At 34.8% G+C, this 16410-nt stretch overlaps 1 protein-coding gene across 1 annotated transcript; it reads right to left on the bottom strand.

Moving 5' to 3' along the window:
- Positions 1 to 998: 998 nt before the first annotated feature.
- On the bottom strand, positions 999 to 3721 carry LOC137713099 (probable calcium-binding protein CML49). Its single transcript, XM_068452355.1, has 5 exons — positions 3128 to 3721; positions 2332 to 2378; positions 1897 to 2072; positions 1713 to 1731; positions 999 to 1338 (listed from the first exon to the last, which is right to left on the bottom strand). Exons 1-5 carry the CDS (start codon positions 3642 to 3644, stop codon positions 1234 to 1236), a joined length of 864 nt encoding a protein of 287 aa, XP_068308456.1. The 5' UTR covers positions 3645 to 3721; the 3' UTR covers positions 999 to 1233.
- Positions 3722 to 16410: the final 12689 nt, after the last annotated feature.

The raw sequence follows: 16410 nt of genomic DNA, 5'->3' as shown, positions 1-16410 counted from the left end.
AAGCGGCCAATATCTAGAAGAAAGTCATGGAGGTTGCTGAAACGGTATGGACTACCATGATGCGGCCCCCACCATCTTCACCACCCATAAAGAAGAACTCGAGCCTGTACTAGCCAAAAATTGGCGAATGAGGAAATCACATAAGTAGAAATAAGCTCATTGAAACCTTATATATGAATTTTTAACCTCTTCATTGTTAGGATTTCTCAATCTTCATTTTTATTTTCCATTTTATTTGTGAATATTTTTTTTTTTTTTCTCATCTTCATGTCTTTTTTTGAAGTTACTTTTGTTATTATTTTAGTGTCCAAATAAGCAAATCAGTGGGATCCATTGTTGTCACATGTACATTTAACGAAAAAATTAACTGAGACTTAACAGATATGACTTTCAATAGATCGGGTACTTGTTTGAAATGTTTAAAAATGTTGAGACTAATTTGGAATGACATTAAAGGTTCGGGTTTTAAGTACTTAATCCTAATATTTTAAGGTAGAGAATAAAATTTGAAGAGTTGGGTTAAAAGTAATTGGAATAAAAAAATTGATAGTAGCATATAAGTACCACGTAGTTAGCAAATAACACTTTCACGTATAAAATTTGCTAACTCCCTTGGAGATGTAAAACTTATTTTGTTGGGTGGTGCTACATACATCAAATTTGTGCACCACATAATGTGACCCATCTACACCCTATAAACTTAATTGATGTGTCATATTTTACAACATATAAATTTGATTGATGACATACATTCGATGCATAAATTTGGTATGGCATGTTGACATGGAAAACAATTTAATAGGAAAAACAATGGTCACTGCATAGTAAATTAAGATGATACTATGTGCCTGCCTGGATTAAAGGCTTTCGTTTTGGAATTATTGACCCCTAAAATAAATGTGGAGAAGTCCACCTTTTTCTTTTATTTTTTTTTATTTTTTATTTTTTTTGCTAAAATAAAAAAATTACATAGGAAAAAGTTGTCAAAGTCATCTCACTTCTTAGCCAAATAAATTTTTATTTCCAACGAGATCAACCTTTAGTAGGAAAATGATGCAAAAGTTAAAAACATGGTAAAACCAGACTCTGAAGCCTTATTACATGCAAGCTATACAGTGAGAAAATACAGCTATTGCACTCTACTCCACTAAGAAACAGGAAAGAAAGAGCTAGATATTACAATACACTGGAAAACTTGGAACCGAATTCATAAAGCCTTTAGCAACACACAACCTACGCAATGAGGAATGGCAGGACAGTCAACATGAACTCCTCGTAACTGAAAGTTCCCATACCAGTGTACGCCTTGTCCTTCTCCTTAAACTTCTCGGTTAATCCCTGCAAGACACAAGCATCACAAAAGAAAACGCTCCATTAAGTATCGACAGTTTAGCGGTTAACCCACAGCTTGTCCTCTTGAGATAATGAAAATCCATATTTGTAAGTTGTTAATGTTGTGGAAACTATATGATTCAGTGATGAACAATGATTTTATGGTTTCCCAGCCGAGAAATTAAGCAACGAAATAAAGGGGTTGTTCGTTCTCTTTTTGAAATGCTTGTCAACTAATTGCAGCAAGTTTTGAATACTCAACCGTACAAACTATGCATAAATCAGAATCAACTTTCAAGCCAACGCTAGGTTGAAGTTCCCCAAATTAACATTATAAATTAAGTGCACAAAATATAAGCTTTAGGGAAAATCGAACTCACCTTAACAGTTAGACAGCACCTGCATTTAATCAAAACAAAGGAACAAGGAATAATCAGATATCCATAAGAAAACATAATATAAAATTTACCACAATGAAATGCTGCAAGTATCTAATGCGTAAGAATTTGATCCTCAAACCATTCCCAAAAAAGAATGATAGAAAAAAGGGAAAAGGGAACATACTCGATGAAATTGTCATATTCAATGGCCCTCTTTTTGCCTCCAGTCTTGTCGAATTTAGAGACCAGCAGTTCTAAAACTACAGGTGAGACAGCAAATCCCAGACTCAGCAGTGCATCTCTCAACTCATTTGCATCAATGAACCCACTTCTGTCCCGGTCGAACCTCTCAAACACTCCCTGATCAACCACACCAATTACAAAACAGTTAATTTCTCACGAAAATTAAAAGACAATCTTACGGTCGTTTTGATTTTTTTAACTAAAAATTGAAATCTTGTTTGGTAACTCCATTTTGTTTTCAATTTTCAAAAAAAATGAAAACTAAGAATAAAAAAATAAAACCAAATAAGATTTCAGCTTTTAAAAGAAAATTAAAACTAAAAACAAAATGATTATAAAAGAGAAAGGAAAAAAAAAAGAGAATTATTGGGATTACCCTCCAACTTTGAAGACTGTAGAACAGTGCAGCGAATTCCTTGGGCCCTGTTTTCACAATTTGCCCACACACAATAAATATCATTACGTACAAAGATAAACCGTACCAAATTAGCAATGACGCTTTCAAAGATTCGAGAGCAACTTGCATACAACGATTTCACCACGATAGTAAAATGTCATGCCATTAAATAAAAAAACATAAGCATGACATGATGGACTAAATTGCCAAGACGGCAACGATCTGTTTCCATCTCAGTAATTTTGGAAAAGCTAAATACTAAGAAACCAAATTTCCAAACTTAATTTTGTAAAATAAAATTTAGGACTAGTTTGGTATTATTGTGCTTTTGAAAAAAAAAACATTGTTTTTGCTATGTTAGATAATAAGCTCATTTTTTGTACTTCACGTTTTCACTTTTTTTTCCATCAAAAACTATGAAAATAAGTTATTTTTAAACATTTATTTGAGTTAAGCTTTTTTTTATACCTAATTTTTATAAAAGCATTTTAATTCCAAATCAGTCATTATTCTAGTATTATCTTTTTGTGGATAAGCAAAACGCGTGACGCCATAAACATTCAACGGTCAACTGACCACGACCACCACATTCGCATTCTACGGATTATATCCGATAGGCGTTAAGGGCATGATGGGCATTTCGCATTGATTCTAAGTTTCTAACCGCGAGTCAGTGTCCGATCACTGACTCGGCGCAGGCGACACCGTTCAGTGCGCGGATCAAAAAATTACAAAGATATGCATACATGAAGTGATGAGGTTTGTAAATTGTTACCGATCTTCCTGGTGTTGGTCTGGGTGAAGAGGTACATGAGAAGATGAACAGTCCTCAAGCTGAAGCTTTGATTGTACGACGACAGAGCTCTCTGCATCTCCTTGTCGTCGATGAAGCCGCTGCCGTCCTGATCCGCCAGCTGAAAGCAAGCTATGACGTTCGGGTCGGTGCCCGGCGGGAACACCGACGGAACCAAAGCCGCGAACGGGCTGCCGTATCCCGGAGCAGGCGCCAGATATCCGCCTCCGCCGCCTTGATTCTTGTGAGGTTTGTCTGGATTGTACGGCTTGTCTGGTGCATAGGACGCGCCGTACGGTGCCGCTGGAGCGCCGTATGGTGCGGAGGATGGGACGCCGTAAGGTGCAGACGGAGCACCGTAGGGTTGAGCTGTCTGGTGCTGGTGCTGCCCTTGGGGTGGGGCGCCGTAGGGTTGGCCTTGGGGCGGCGCGCCGTAGGCTTGGCCTGGCGGTGCGCTTCCGTAGCCGGAGCCGGGAGGAGGGTGTGGGTAGCCTGACATTTTTTTATTGTTCTTTTAGGTAGTCTGAAAATTTGGTTTCGGAGTGTTTTGCAGATTTTTCGAACTGATGGGGATGCATATATTTTATATATATGCATATATATATATATATATATATATGATTCTAGTTTCATGATCGGACCTGGGAAAGCTAGGTAATCACAGCGCTGCCATTCTTTTTATGTTTTTTTTTATGAAATAACTAATTGGGATTAACCACGATATAGATATTATAAATAGGCAAACATTAGAAAGATAACCTTTGTTAGGGACAGAAACGAGGCTGTTACAAAATATTATACTAACAAAATATTGCAGTGGAAGTGATGGATATTATTGCTATTAGTTGTTTTTCTCTTACAGTATCATTTGATCAAACATAATGCTCTATTTATAGAGCAACTTAATTGAAAACAAACAAATGACACTATTAAGCATATGATAGAGATATTATTGGCATGTGGCCATACAATCTCACTATTTACAACACCTCCCCTTGGATACCCACATATCAACATCAGTTGCCTCATTAAAACCTTAAATGGAAAAACCCAGTAGGAAAAAAAACCATACCAAAAGAAAAAGAATACAACATGCATGTGTCATGGATGTTCTCCCTGAATTGTATCTCCTCCTGAATTCGCATTCTTCAAATTGGTAAGCCGACAAAATCCAATTCCTTACACTAATCCAATTCCCTACACTAACTTCCGAAATGTGTACTTTGGTAGAGATTTGGTGAACAAGTCTACCAGATTTTCATTGGAATAGATTTATCTGACTTCAATAACTTTAGCCTTCTGAACCTCATGTGCACTGAAAAACCTTGGAGATATGTGTTTAGTCTTATCGCCCTTAATGAATCCTTCCTTCATTTGTGCAACACATGCTGCATTATCTTCATGGATGACAGTTGGAGTGTCTGTCTTTGAAAGTAAATCACATGAATTCCGGATGTGATGGATCATTGATCTTAACCAATAACACTCATAACTTGCTTCATGTAAAGCAATTATTTCTGAGTAATTGGCAGGGACGAAGCCAAAAATTTAACTAAGAGGGGGCATCTTAAAAAATTTGAGGTACTTTTTTGGACAAATAAAGCTAGTTCTTTTACAAATGCTGAAAAAATTAATTACAAAATGCCTAATTTTATTACTCTATTGTCTAATTTTGTCTTTAATTGTTGACAATCTAATGCTCATTTGTACTAATTAACCAAATATATGCAACTCAACAAGATTTAGACATTAGTGTGTAAGAAAAATATACAAGACGGAGGGGCCATTAAAAACTAAAAGAGGATTTTCACTATTTTAATATAATTAATTGAATAATCTGCAAAGCAAAAAAAAAAAAAAAAAAAAAAGGGAATGATTAATTGAATAATTTGTAATGAAAAAAAAAAGATGAGAGGGGACATGTGCGCTTACTGGGCCTTACCTCCCTCCGTCCATGGTGATTGGAAGATGTAGTGACTAATGTTTACTTTGTTAAGCGCCATGAAATCACAGTATCTCCATTAGTGAACACATATCCAGTTTGTGAGCAGGCTTTGTGCGGATCAGAGAGGAAACCAGCATTTGCATATCCAGCAAGAATCTGGTCATTTGTGGATTTCTTTGAGTAAAAGAGACCCATGTCTGTTGTCCCACAGAGGTATCTCAATACATCTTTGACTCCCTTCCAATGACGAATTGTTGAAGCAGAGTTACATCTTGCTAACAAGTTGACTAAAAAAGCTATATCTGGTCTAGTACATTGTGCAAAATACAATAAAGCACCTATTGCACTCAAATATGGTACTTCTGGACCAAGGACCAGTTCATCATCTTCTTTTGGACGGAATGGATCTTTCTTTATGTCCAAAGAACGAACAACCATTGGGGTTATAAGTGGATAAGCCTTATCCATGCCAAATCGCTTCAGTAATTTTCAATGTAAGCTAATGCTCGATTTGCACAATGCTCGATTTGCAGGCCGAGACAATATTTTATCTTCCCAAGATCTTTCATTTCAAATTCACTTTTCAGATATTCAGTAGTTTTATTGAGCTATTCAGGGGTTCCAACTAGGTTCATATCATCGACATGCCACTATAGCAAATCTAGTATTTGATTTCTTAATGAACACACAAGGGCAGATGACATTGTTGATATATCCTTCTTTGATCAAATACTCACTGAGACGATTATACCACATTCGTCCAGATTGTTTTAGCCCATATAATGATCGCCTTAATTTGATTGAGAACATACCTCGTGGTTTGTTAGTCGTTTCAAGCAATTTAAGTCCTTTTAGGACTTTCATATATATGTCAGTATCTAATTCTCCATATAGATACGCGGTGATGACATCCATAAGTCACATATCAAGCTTTTCTAAAACTACCAAACTTATTAAGTAGCGGAACGTAATTGCATCCATTACAAGAGAGTATGTCTCTTCATAATCAATTTCAGGTCTTTTTGAAAAACCTTGTGCAATGAGTTGTGCTTTATATCTTGCAATCTCATTTTTCTCGTTGCGTTTCCTTATGAATACCCATTTGTAACCCATGGGGTTTACACCAGGCGAGGTTTGGACTACCAGTCCAAAAACAGTTCGCCTTTTCAAGGAATTTAATTCTACCTGGATTGCATCTTTCCACTTAGGCCAATCTTGTCTCTATTTGCATTCATCAACAGAACGGGGCTCAATATTATTGTTTAATATAATTTTAGTAGCTACTGCAAATGCCAACATGTCATCAGTTTCATTATGATCCCACAATTCGTTATTACTTGCATAATTTATGAATATTTCTTTGCTTTCATGTACTTCTGTCTCTTCAGGGACGTGTCTCATCAAGGACATTTTCTTTTTCTGGAAGTACAGAATCATGAATTGTGGATTTATCATTCATTTTCTTTTCTTGAATGATTTCATTTGGGTTCAACTATGCCCTTATCTTTCTCTTTTGAGGGGCTAAATCTTTTGAACTTGGTGGTTTACCACGCTTCAGGCGTGCACTAGATGAATCATTCGCTGCCACTTTATTTTGTTCAATAGGAACATCATTTCTTGTAGGTGCATTTGCAGCTGATATATGTGACTTTGTCACTTTCGAAACATCATTAAATGTATCTGGCATTTGATTAGCAATACTTTGAAGGTGAATGATCTTTTTCACTTCATTTTCACGTTGAATGCTTCGCAGATCAAAATAAGATAAGGTGGGAACAACCCATGTCAGCTCTTGCACGGTCTTTTCTCCCCCTAACGACGGGAAAACTGTCTCATCAAAATGACAATCAGCAAAACGAGCTGTAAACATATCATCTATCAAGGGTTCCAAATATATAATGATAGATAGTGAATCAAAGCCCACATAAATTCCCAGTTTGCGCTGATGTCCTATTTTAGTGCATTGTAGCGGTGCAATAGGCACATAAACAACACAACCAAAAACTCGTAAATGTGAAATGTTTGGCTAATGTCCAAACACAAGTTGTATTGATGAGTATTGGTGGTTGGCTATGGGTCTCAATCGAACCAATGATGCAGCATGTAAGATAGTATGTCCCCATGCAGAAACTGGCAAGTTCGTTTTCATGAGCAGAGCGCGAGCCATTAATTCAAGCCGCTTGATAAATGCCTCTGCTAAACCATTTTGAGTATAGACATGAAGAACATGGTGTTCAACATCAATGCCTAGTGTCATGCAATAATCATCAAAGGTTTGAGACGTAAATTCACCAGCGTTATCAAGTCGGATTGACTTAATGGGATGATTTGGGAATTGTGCTCCCAACTTAATTATCTGAGTAAGAAGTCTCATAAAAGCTACATTTCAAGTAGACAATAAGCAAACATGTGACCATTGGGTAGATGCATCAACCAACACCATAAAATATTGAAATGGTCCACAAGGTGGTTGAATATGTCCACAAATATCCCCTTGAATTCTTTGCAACAATGATAGGGATGCATCATCAACTTTTAGTTGTGATGGTCTAGTTACCAACTTCCCTTGAGAACAAACCTTGCAAGGGATATCATTTGAGATATCAATGTGTCTGCTCAATAATGGATGTCCATTAGAGTTGGTAATGATCCTATGCATCATGGTGGATCCTGGATGACCTTGACGGTCATGCTAAAGCATGTAAACTTTTGAATCAATGAACTTCTGGTTCATGTCAGTATATGCCTCAATTACCTTTATGTATGTATAATACAATTCGCTCGATAAACCACGCAACTTCTCCAATATACGCTTCTGGGTATCATTGGAGGTAATGTGTAAATATTCCACATTTTCTGCACTTTTCGTTTCAATGTGGTATCTGTTTAGACGTATGTCTTTAAAGCTCAACAAATTTCAAGTAGATTGAGTAGCGTATAACACATTTTGTATGGACAATATTGTTCTATTTGATAACATGATCTGGACTTTTCCTGAGCCTTCAATTACATCTGATGGCCTGATGTTGTTGTTACCTTTACTTTTGCAAGTATCAAGCTTGAGAAATATTTTCGATCTTGAAGTATTGTATGCATGGTTACGCTATCTACTAGACAAATATCTCCGTCATTTCTTTTGTTTTGAGAATAACCATGATTTTTATCCATCCTCTCTGAGTAAGGAAATTACAGTTAAAAACAGTTTATTCATACTGGAATACCACTTTTATTGAATTGAAAATTCGAGCATTAAATAACAAGTACAATAACAAGAGTACATCAAACATAAATGATTCAATTGGACCCATACACTTCATGCCCTTTTTTCAATAATGAAGTTTGAAACATCCAAGTGGGTTATGTTCAACTATCCTGATAAATCGAACATTGGATCAGGTATTTCCATCAGTTTAGCCTGGTCGAGGAAATTAGTCTCGACACCCTTCTCCTTGAGGGAGGCTTGATATAGATCCACCAGATGTTTTGGGGTGCGACAAGTACGCACCTAGTGCCCATTGCCACCACACCTATGGCAAACTCATTCAGGATTTCTAAGAGTGTTCATATGAGTTTTGCCTTTCTGGCAATTTGCATTCTTAAAGCTCGAACCTGAATTATGCCTTGGAACCTGATTGTGAAATTAGACACCATGGTTCTTTGCTTTTCCCATTACACTGGCCTCGTTTGTGGCCATTTCCTCGTTTGTAATTATTTCCACAAGAGCATGTGGTATTTCCTTTAAGGGAAGAACATTCACTTCTGGGAATGGTGCTAATCCAGTAGGTCGGACTGATGATTCTTCATCAGAAGCTTATTGTTTTGCTCAACTACAAGGAATAAAGATATCAGCTGGTTGTACTCAATAAAGCCTCTTTCTCTATACTGCTGTTGCAAGAGTAGATCGGAGGCATGAAAGGTATTGAAAGTCTTTTCCAGCATATCTTCCTCAGTGATTGTTTCTCAACAAAACTTCAACTGGAAGCTAATTTTGAACATCGTAGAATTGTATTCAGTCACTGTCTTGAAATCTTGGACTTTGGTGAGTCCACTCATAACGAGCCCTTAGAAGAATTACCGTTTTCTGATGATTATATCTATTTTTCAGTGCCTTCTAAAGGGTTAATGGATCTTCAACCATGAAGTACTCACTCTTTAATCCCTCATCAAGGTGGCGACAGATAAAGATCATGTCCTTCGCCGGATCTTGAGAAGATGCACTGTTATCTTCCTTGATGGTCTCCTCAAGATTTCCTACCTCCAGATGGATCTTGGCATCCACCAAGTAAGGTAATTCTTTCCAGTCATATCCAGGGTAACAAAATCAAGTTTTGCCAAGTTTGCCATTTTCTTTTCTGAAAGAAAAATGAGGTGTGTAAGAACTTGCAATAATATGTATTCTGGAGAAACATATTGTTAGAACTTCTGATCCTTACAAATTTTTTCATTTTGATCTTCAGGCCAAAATGATAAGCACTCGAAACTTCAGGCTCGAGATTTCCATGATAAATGAGGAAGGCGATTGTACTGCACCATTCTCATTGAAATAACATAGGATGGGCGATTATTCCGCACCATTCAAGCAGCAGAAAAATTAAATATGTAGAGCAAGGTGGGTGTTATACCACACCACCTAAAATTCGCAGTAAAATTAAATATGCAATCTAGGATGGGCGATGATACCGCACCATCTTTGATCGTAGCAAAGATAAATAAACATTGGTTTAGTAATCAGGAACTACATCAAATAAGAAATCAAAGATATAAGTAAATGTTATGTTGAGAACTAAAAGCAGGCATAGTGCAAAAAGTTCTTTGTGAGGGTATATCCAGCAAGTGAGGCAGAGGAAGAAGAATAATAGTAAAATCCTTGGAGAAAACTTTTTATTTTTCTTTCGGCGAAGGGAAATGAGAAATGGTTAGAGAGTCGTGCTGATAACGTGTTATAAATAGGCAAAAAATAGAAAGATAACCTTTGTTAGGGATAGGAGTGAGGCTGTTACAAAATATTGCACTAACAAAATATTGCAGAGGAAGTGATGGATATTATTGCTCTTAGTTGTTTTTCTCTTACAGTATCGTTTGATCAAACGTAGTGCTCTATTTATAGAGCAACTTCATTGAAAACAAACAAATGACACTATTAAGCATATGATAGTGATACTATTGGCATGTGGGCATACAATCCCACTATTTACAACAATAGATAAGTTTTCTTATCATTAAGAGTATTTTTAGAGTAACATATAAGTGCCACATAGGTTAGCAAATGACATTTTTAGAGATAAAATTTGCTAACTCTTTTTGGAAATGCAAAGCTAATTTTGTTAGATGGTGCAACATATACCAAATTTGTTCACTAAATGACGTGACATATTTTATATCATACAAATTTAATTGATGGGATACATTCTACACCATATAAATTAAATTAGTGACACATCATTTGGTGCACAAATTTTAGCCTAGACCACAGTTTAATAGGAAAAACAATAGTCACTATAGTCAAAATTTTTAGCTACGCCATTTGGAACTCGATTTAATCTCACTTTGTTCTCTATCACTCAAAAGTCGCCACTGTACTTCCTAAAACCCAAAATTCACTTTACTTTGCACCCCCCCACCCCGCCCGAAACTCAATTCTAAGTCTGTTAGTTTCTTATGTGACTTCAGTTGGGTGAGCCAGACTAATCAATTTCTTTTTTGTTTTTTTATCTCTTCAATTTCTTTCAAAATTAAAATTCTCTAATTGTTTATGTTGATGCATAATGTAGATTTAGAATCAAATTTAGGCTTATTTTTAGCTATGCCCCTAGAACTCCATTTGATTCACTTTGCCTCCTGCAACTCAAAGTCACCACTTTACTCACTAAAACTTAAAATTCGTTCCACTTTGAATTGTGAACTCTCACTTCTCCCTGAAACTTATGGTTGCCTCTGAAAACATATGTGGGACCTAACACCCGATAAAACTATGTCACATGTGCAATAAATTTGGTTGTAAATCTTCATTATGCGTTAACATTCAACAATTAGAGAATATTAAATTTAAAAGAAATTGAAGAGATGAAAAAGATAAAAAAAAGAAATTAATTAGCCTTTCACACCCAATCAAACTTACATAAGAAATTAACTGATCTAAGGCAATGCAGAACGACTTTTGAGTTTTATAGAGATAACTTTCAAGTTTCAGGGGGCAAAATGGAGCGAACTTTGAGTTTTAGGAAGTAAAGTTGCGACTTTTGAATTACAGAGAACAAAGTGAGATTAAAATAGAGTTCTAGGGGGCGTAGCAAAAAATAAGCCTCAAATTTATTACATGCGGCATAGTTTTATTGGGTGTTGGGTCTCATATATGTTTTAGAAGATGACCTGTAAGTTTTAGGAAGAAAAAAGAATTCACAAATCAAAATGAAACGAATTTTGGGTTTCAGGAAGTAAAATTATGACTTTAAATTACAGGCGACAAAGTTAGATTAAAATGAAGTTCTATAGAGTATAGCTAAAAATAAGGCTTTGAAACTATTGATTTGACCCCTAAAAATGAGGAGCGGTCTAGTTTTTCTTCTATATATATATATATATATATATATGTGTGTGTGTTTTTTTTAATTTTTATTTTTAAACAAACGATAACCAAATACAAGTCTGATTATATTTATATCTTAAGTTTGCAGGACTGTATATATTAATAAGTACACGAAATAAACCCCAAAAAGTTAACTTATAAAGTGTCCTGTTAGTCTAAACAAGCTTTTTTTTTCTTCTTTTTTTTTTTTTTTTTTTTTTTCTTTTCTAAGATGGGACACTGAGGCTTAACATAACATCAATAAATCTTACACTGAACCCTATTTTTATTTAATTTTTAACAAATTAAGCATCATAGTTACGTGTCTGGCCGACTAAATTCTTTTCAATTGCAAAATCTTAAAAGTGATATTAAATTACAAGCGATATAACTACTCAGGTGGTAAATAAAAGTCTTGTCTTGCAATTATTTTTTATTTAGACTCCGTACTCGTTATGTGACATAGTAATATCTTGTCTTTGAAGAAACCGTGCAATCAAATTGTGAAGTGTAAAGATGAAGAAAGAAATTGATGTCTTACTCTAAATTGAAGATAATCATAAAAATTATAGAATTGCAAGTTGAACTCGCAGTGTCGATCTTGAATTGTGCGACCGACGACCTCCATGGTCAATCAAATAACTTTTTCTTTGATCTAAACGCCCTTGACTTCTTCTGCCAAGGGAAAAAACGGCCGTTGACCCGGATAATCTGTTGCATGATTAGATCATGCTATGCACATAAATGGCATATTAAATAAAAAAATATTCGTAAATATCAAATTTACATAATAAAAATTTATAAGTTGACTAAGATCGTGCATGTGAAATTATATAATTATTGCATATTTAATTTTCGGAAGGCTTGTATATTAGCAACTAGAGTTGGTTGACGTTTTGCCATTGCCTAGAAATTCCTATATCTCTGATTCTTTTTTTTTTTTTTTTTTTTTTTAAGAAAATGAGCAAGTTGTGGATTTGGTGCTAAAAGCCTATGGAAAAACCACTCCACTTAAATGACCAACTACCCTTTATTTATCTTTAGCTAAGTTATCTTAGTTTTTTTTATTCGCACAAAAATACGGATTAGTTTTTAATTTAAAGAATTTTAATAAAAAAGGCTTGTCTTAATTTTTTTTAACAAAGAATCATCTAATAACAAACTACAATATAATAAAGACAAAAACCAAAGCCTCATGAGAAGGAAACAAAGCCACGTGCAAAACTATTTTTTTTTCTTTTCTTTCTAGCCAATGCCCCTGATTGCAGCCCCATTCTGTCATTCCAATTTCATCAGAAAAACTTGTTATAAAAATAAGATCCTACAACCACTTAATACTACGCTTTATTTGTATTCCTCTTTACTTGTAAGTGAGAAGTTTTAGGTTCAATTATCGCAAAGATAAATTTGAACCACATTATTACTAACTTATTGTAAGGCTAAATCAACCATTTTTCTTTAGTATAGAAAATAGCAATTAGTTTTTTCGTTCTCTCTGTCAACATCTACCTTCAATTTTTTTTCTTATCCCTGCTGCATGCTAGCTTTGCTGTTACTAGCCTGTTTAGCAAGTGGCACAATTGGCACAATTGGCATAAAAGAATTGAAGACGCCATTATTTGTCTATTGAGATCACATTGAAGGCCATAGACTGACCATGTGAATAAATAGAAAACATATAAAATACAAATGCTGGTAAGACAATGGGTAGATATTGGACAAAGGGCATTGCTGATGAGACAGAGAGACCAGGGAAAAGGATTTCCTAGGAATTCAGGAGATTCCATAATCGTAATCGTTTATCGTATATCATATAGTCAGTTTTCATTAGGTACTATTTATATTTAATTTTAAATTTTAAATTTCAAATAATTTCTAACCACACGATGTACAATGAACGGTCACGATCACAAGATCTCCAGGATTCTTAGGAAAAGAATCCGGCGGATCCGTTTCCAGAGATCAGGTTCATGAATCATTGAATCATACCAATATGAGTGCTCACGTAGATGTTAGCTTCATTATTATTATTATTATTATTATTATTATTATTATATTTGTATACTTATGAATATGTATGCAAGTTATACGTACATTCTCATTCCTATTAGAACCTTTTTTTTTAGAACTGAACACTATTATTATTTCTAAAACTGAATATCATTATTTTTAGAATTGAATGCTGAATACTTTTAGAACTGAAAACGAATTATTTCTAGAACTGAACATTGATTATTACTAGAACTGAACATTGACTATTTTAGAACTGAACATAGGTACTATACTATTTCTTAAACTAAACATGGGTACTATACTATTTTTTAAGCTGAATATTGATACTATACTATTCTCTAACTGAACACTAACACTATTTCTAGAATTGAACATTGTCAATACCAATTTTTCTGAAACTGAAAACCGCCATTATTTGTGAAACTGAACACTACCATTGTTTCCAGAACTAAATACAATACCACTATTCCTAAAACTGTACACTGTCACTATTTCTAAAACTGAACAATGCGGCTATTTCTAATCCTTCTATGTAAAACAAAGGCTAGATTTTAAATAAGTTGGAAAAAGAAATCCTAAAACATAAATAAAACAGATAATCAAATAGGAAATGGAAAACTAAATTAATATTTGGATGACTGGGAGGTTAGGAATGCAGTCGACAAGAACGGTTATGTTCCTGTCATTTTTGGATTGTCACGGTGCAATGGAAACGATATTCAGATGGCATGGGACGCCGTGAAGTACAACAGCGATGATCCAAGGAGACGGAGAGAAACAGATGATGGATATGTATTTTGCAATGTTTGCACTGATTGCACTTAAGGTACGGCGACAATGATCCAACTCTGCTAGATTTCTTCGACGGGAGGTAGATTCGACAAAAGCATGTCGTCTCGGTCCTACGACATCTCTGCTTCTTTCCAAAGCGAGGCCTACACCTCTTTATCACATCCATCAGGCTTTCCATCGCTATTTTCAGAGTTTGACGGTGAAGAAGATCAGATGATGGGCTGATGAAACGAGAAACTTAAAGACACTTAGATTAATCTGAGGTTGTAGACCTTTTCTCTCACCATCTGAAGCAAACAGACCAAATAAATGGCCAAGACTTAATGTTAGGGGTAAAATCGAATGCTGGATAAATTATTTTTCTTGGGCCATTTTCATTGGCCTGGTTTGATATTGAGTTTTACTCTAACCATTAAATAAAATTATTACATGAATTTTGGTTAAAATTTAACATTTTAAAATCTTTTTTATTAGTTTTCCTTTTAATTTAGTGCTATTTTTTTCAAGAGTAAACTGCTATTTGACTCTTTGAACTATTACCCCAATTAAAATTGACCCCCCAAACTACTTTTTTGGTAAATTAACCCCCTGAACTATTTGAAATTAACCAATTAACCCCTTGTCGGTAGATTTCATCCACTATTTCGTCAAATTCAAGGGCAAATTAGTCTTTTCATCATCAATTCTTACTTGTCAACTATAACCACCAATAAATTTATGGCATATGGACATAAAATAATGTGTAATAACAATGTGAAATGGTCATTTATGTAAACGTTCGGTTTTTTTATGTTTTCTTATTGTGCTATATGTTTTACACATTATTTTGTGTTCATGTGTCATAATTTTATTGGTAGTTATCATTGACAAGTAAAAATTGATAACGGAATGACTAATTTGCCCTTAAATTTGACAGAATGGTGGATTGGCCAATTTAAAATATTTCAGGGAGTTAATTTACCAAAAAAATAATTCAGGTGGTCAATTTCAATTAGAATAATAGTTCAGGGGGTTAAATAGCATTTTACCCTTTTTCAATATATACTATTTATTATAAAAACCCTTTTTGTCAACCATTTTCAAAAGTTCAGGCTACATCCATACTCAAATTAAATCAAAGAACAAAAAAACAAATAAAAGAAAATACCCTTAATAAATTTGCAAAATTGGGCTTAGAAACTTAAGTGGAGCAATAAATTGATTTGCCAAATTCTCTCAATTATATAAAATTGTTTGCAGGACCCTTAGAACTTTTTTCTGCAGATGATGCTTCAAGTCAATATAGAGGAATCGAACACGAAATCTCAAGCAGAAGTGAAAGCTCAAGTGATCAACACAATATCAGCGATTTTGATTTATATTAGCTTTCTGCATGCCATTTTGTGAATGCAAAAAAGATTATCAGCCTTTATAATCTCAAATTCTCAATAGTCACGCAGTTTCCTCCACACGCCACCAATTGCTCACCGTATCAAGCTTTTTTCTTTTCTTCAGTTTGCTTGGATGCCAAGAAAACCCGAGAAAGTCGAAAAAGAAACCTAGTGCAAAATCTAATTAGTTCTGCTAGTTGTTGGATTAACAGAGCTCATCTCGAATAAATTCTCAATTTAAAATTCGCATTGATAATCTTAAAACACTAAAAGTTCGCTTCTTGATGGGGAAAATTAGTCTTAAACTTAATAGGCAAAGGATTTATGCAGTAGTCTTAAACTTAATAGGAAAATTAAGTATGCCGAAGTAGAATAAGGATTTCTTAATCCACAAGCATCAGGAATTCTAGGCTACTTTACCCTAGGTAGTGCAGGAGCTCAATTGGAATATCCCAGAGATGCATGAAGATGAAGTTCAATTCTGCAGGGTTTTGTTTGAGTGTTGAAGGTGTTAAATTTTGTAATCAGTGGTCAAGATTATATCATCTAACCGGTATGTAACTTACCAAGTGTGTAGTTT

Source organism: Pyrus communis, chromosome 13 (assembly GCF_963583255.1).
Source record: "Pyrus communis chromosome 13, drPyrComm1.1, whole genome shotgun sequence".
Taxonomy (NCBI): Eukaryota; Viridiplantae; Streptophyta; class Magnoliopsida; order Rosales; family Rosaceae; genus Pyrus; species Pyrus communis.
This window is presented reverse-complemented; position numbering and strand designations above follow the sequence as displayed.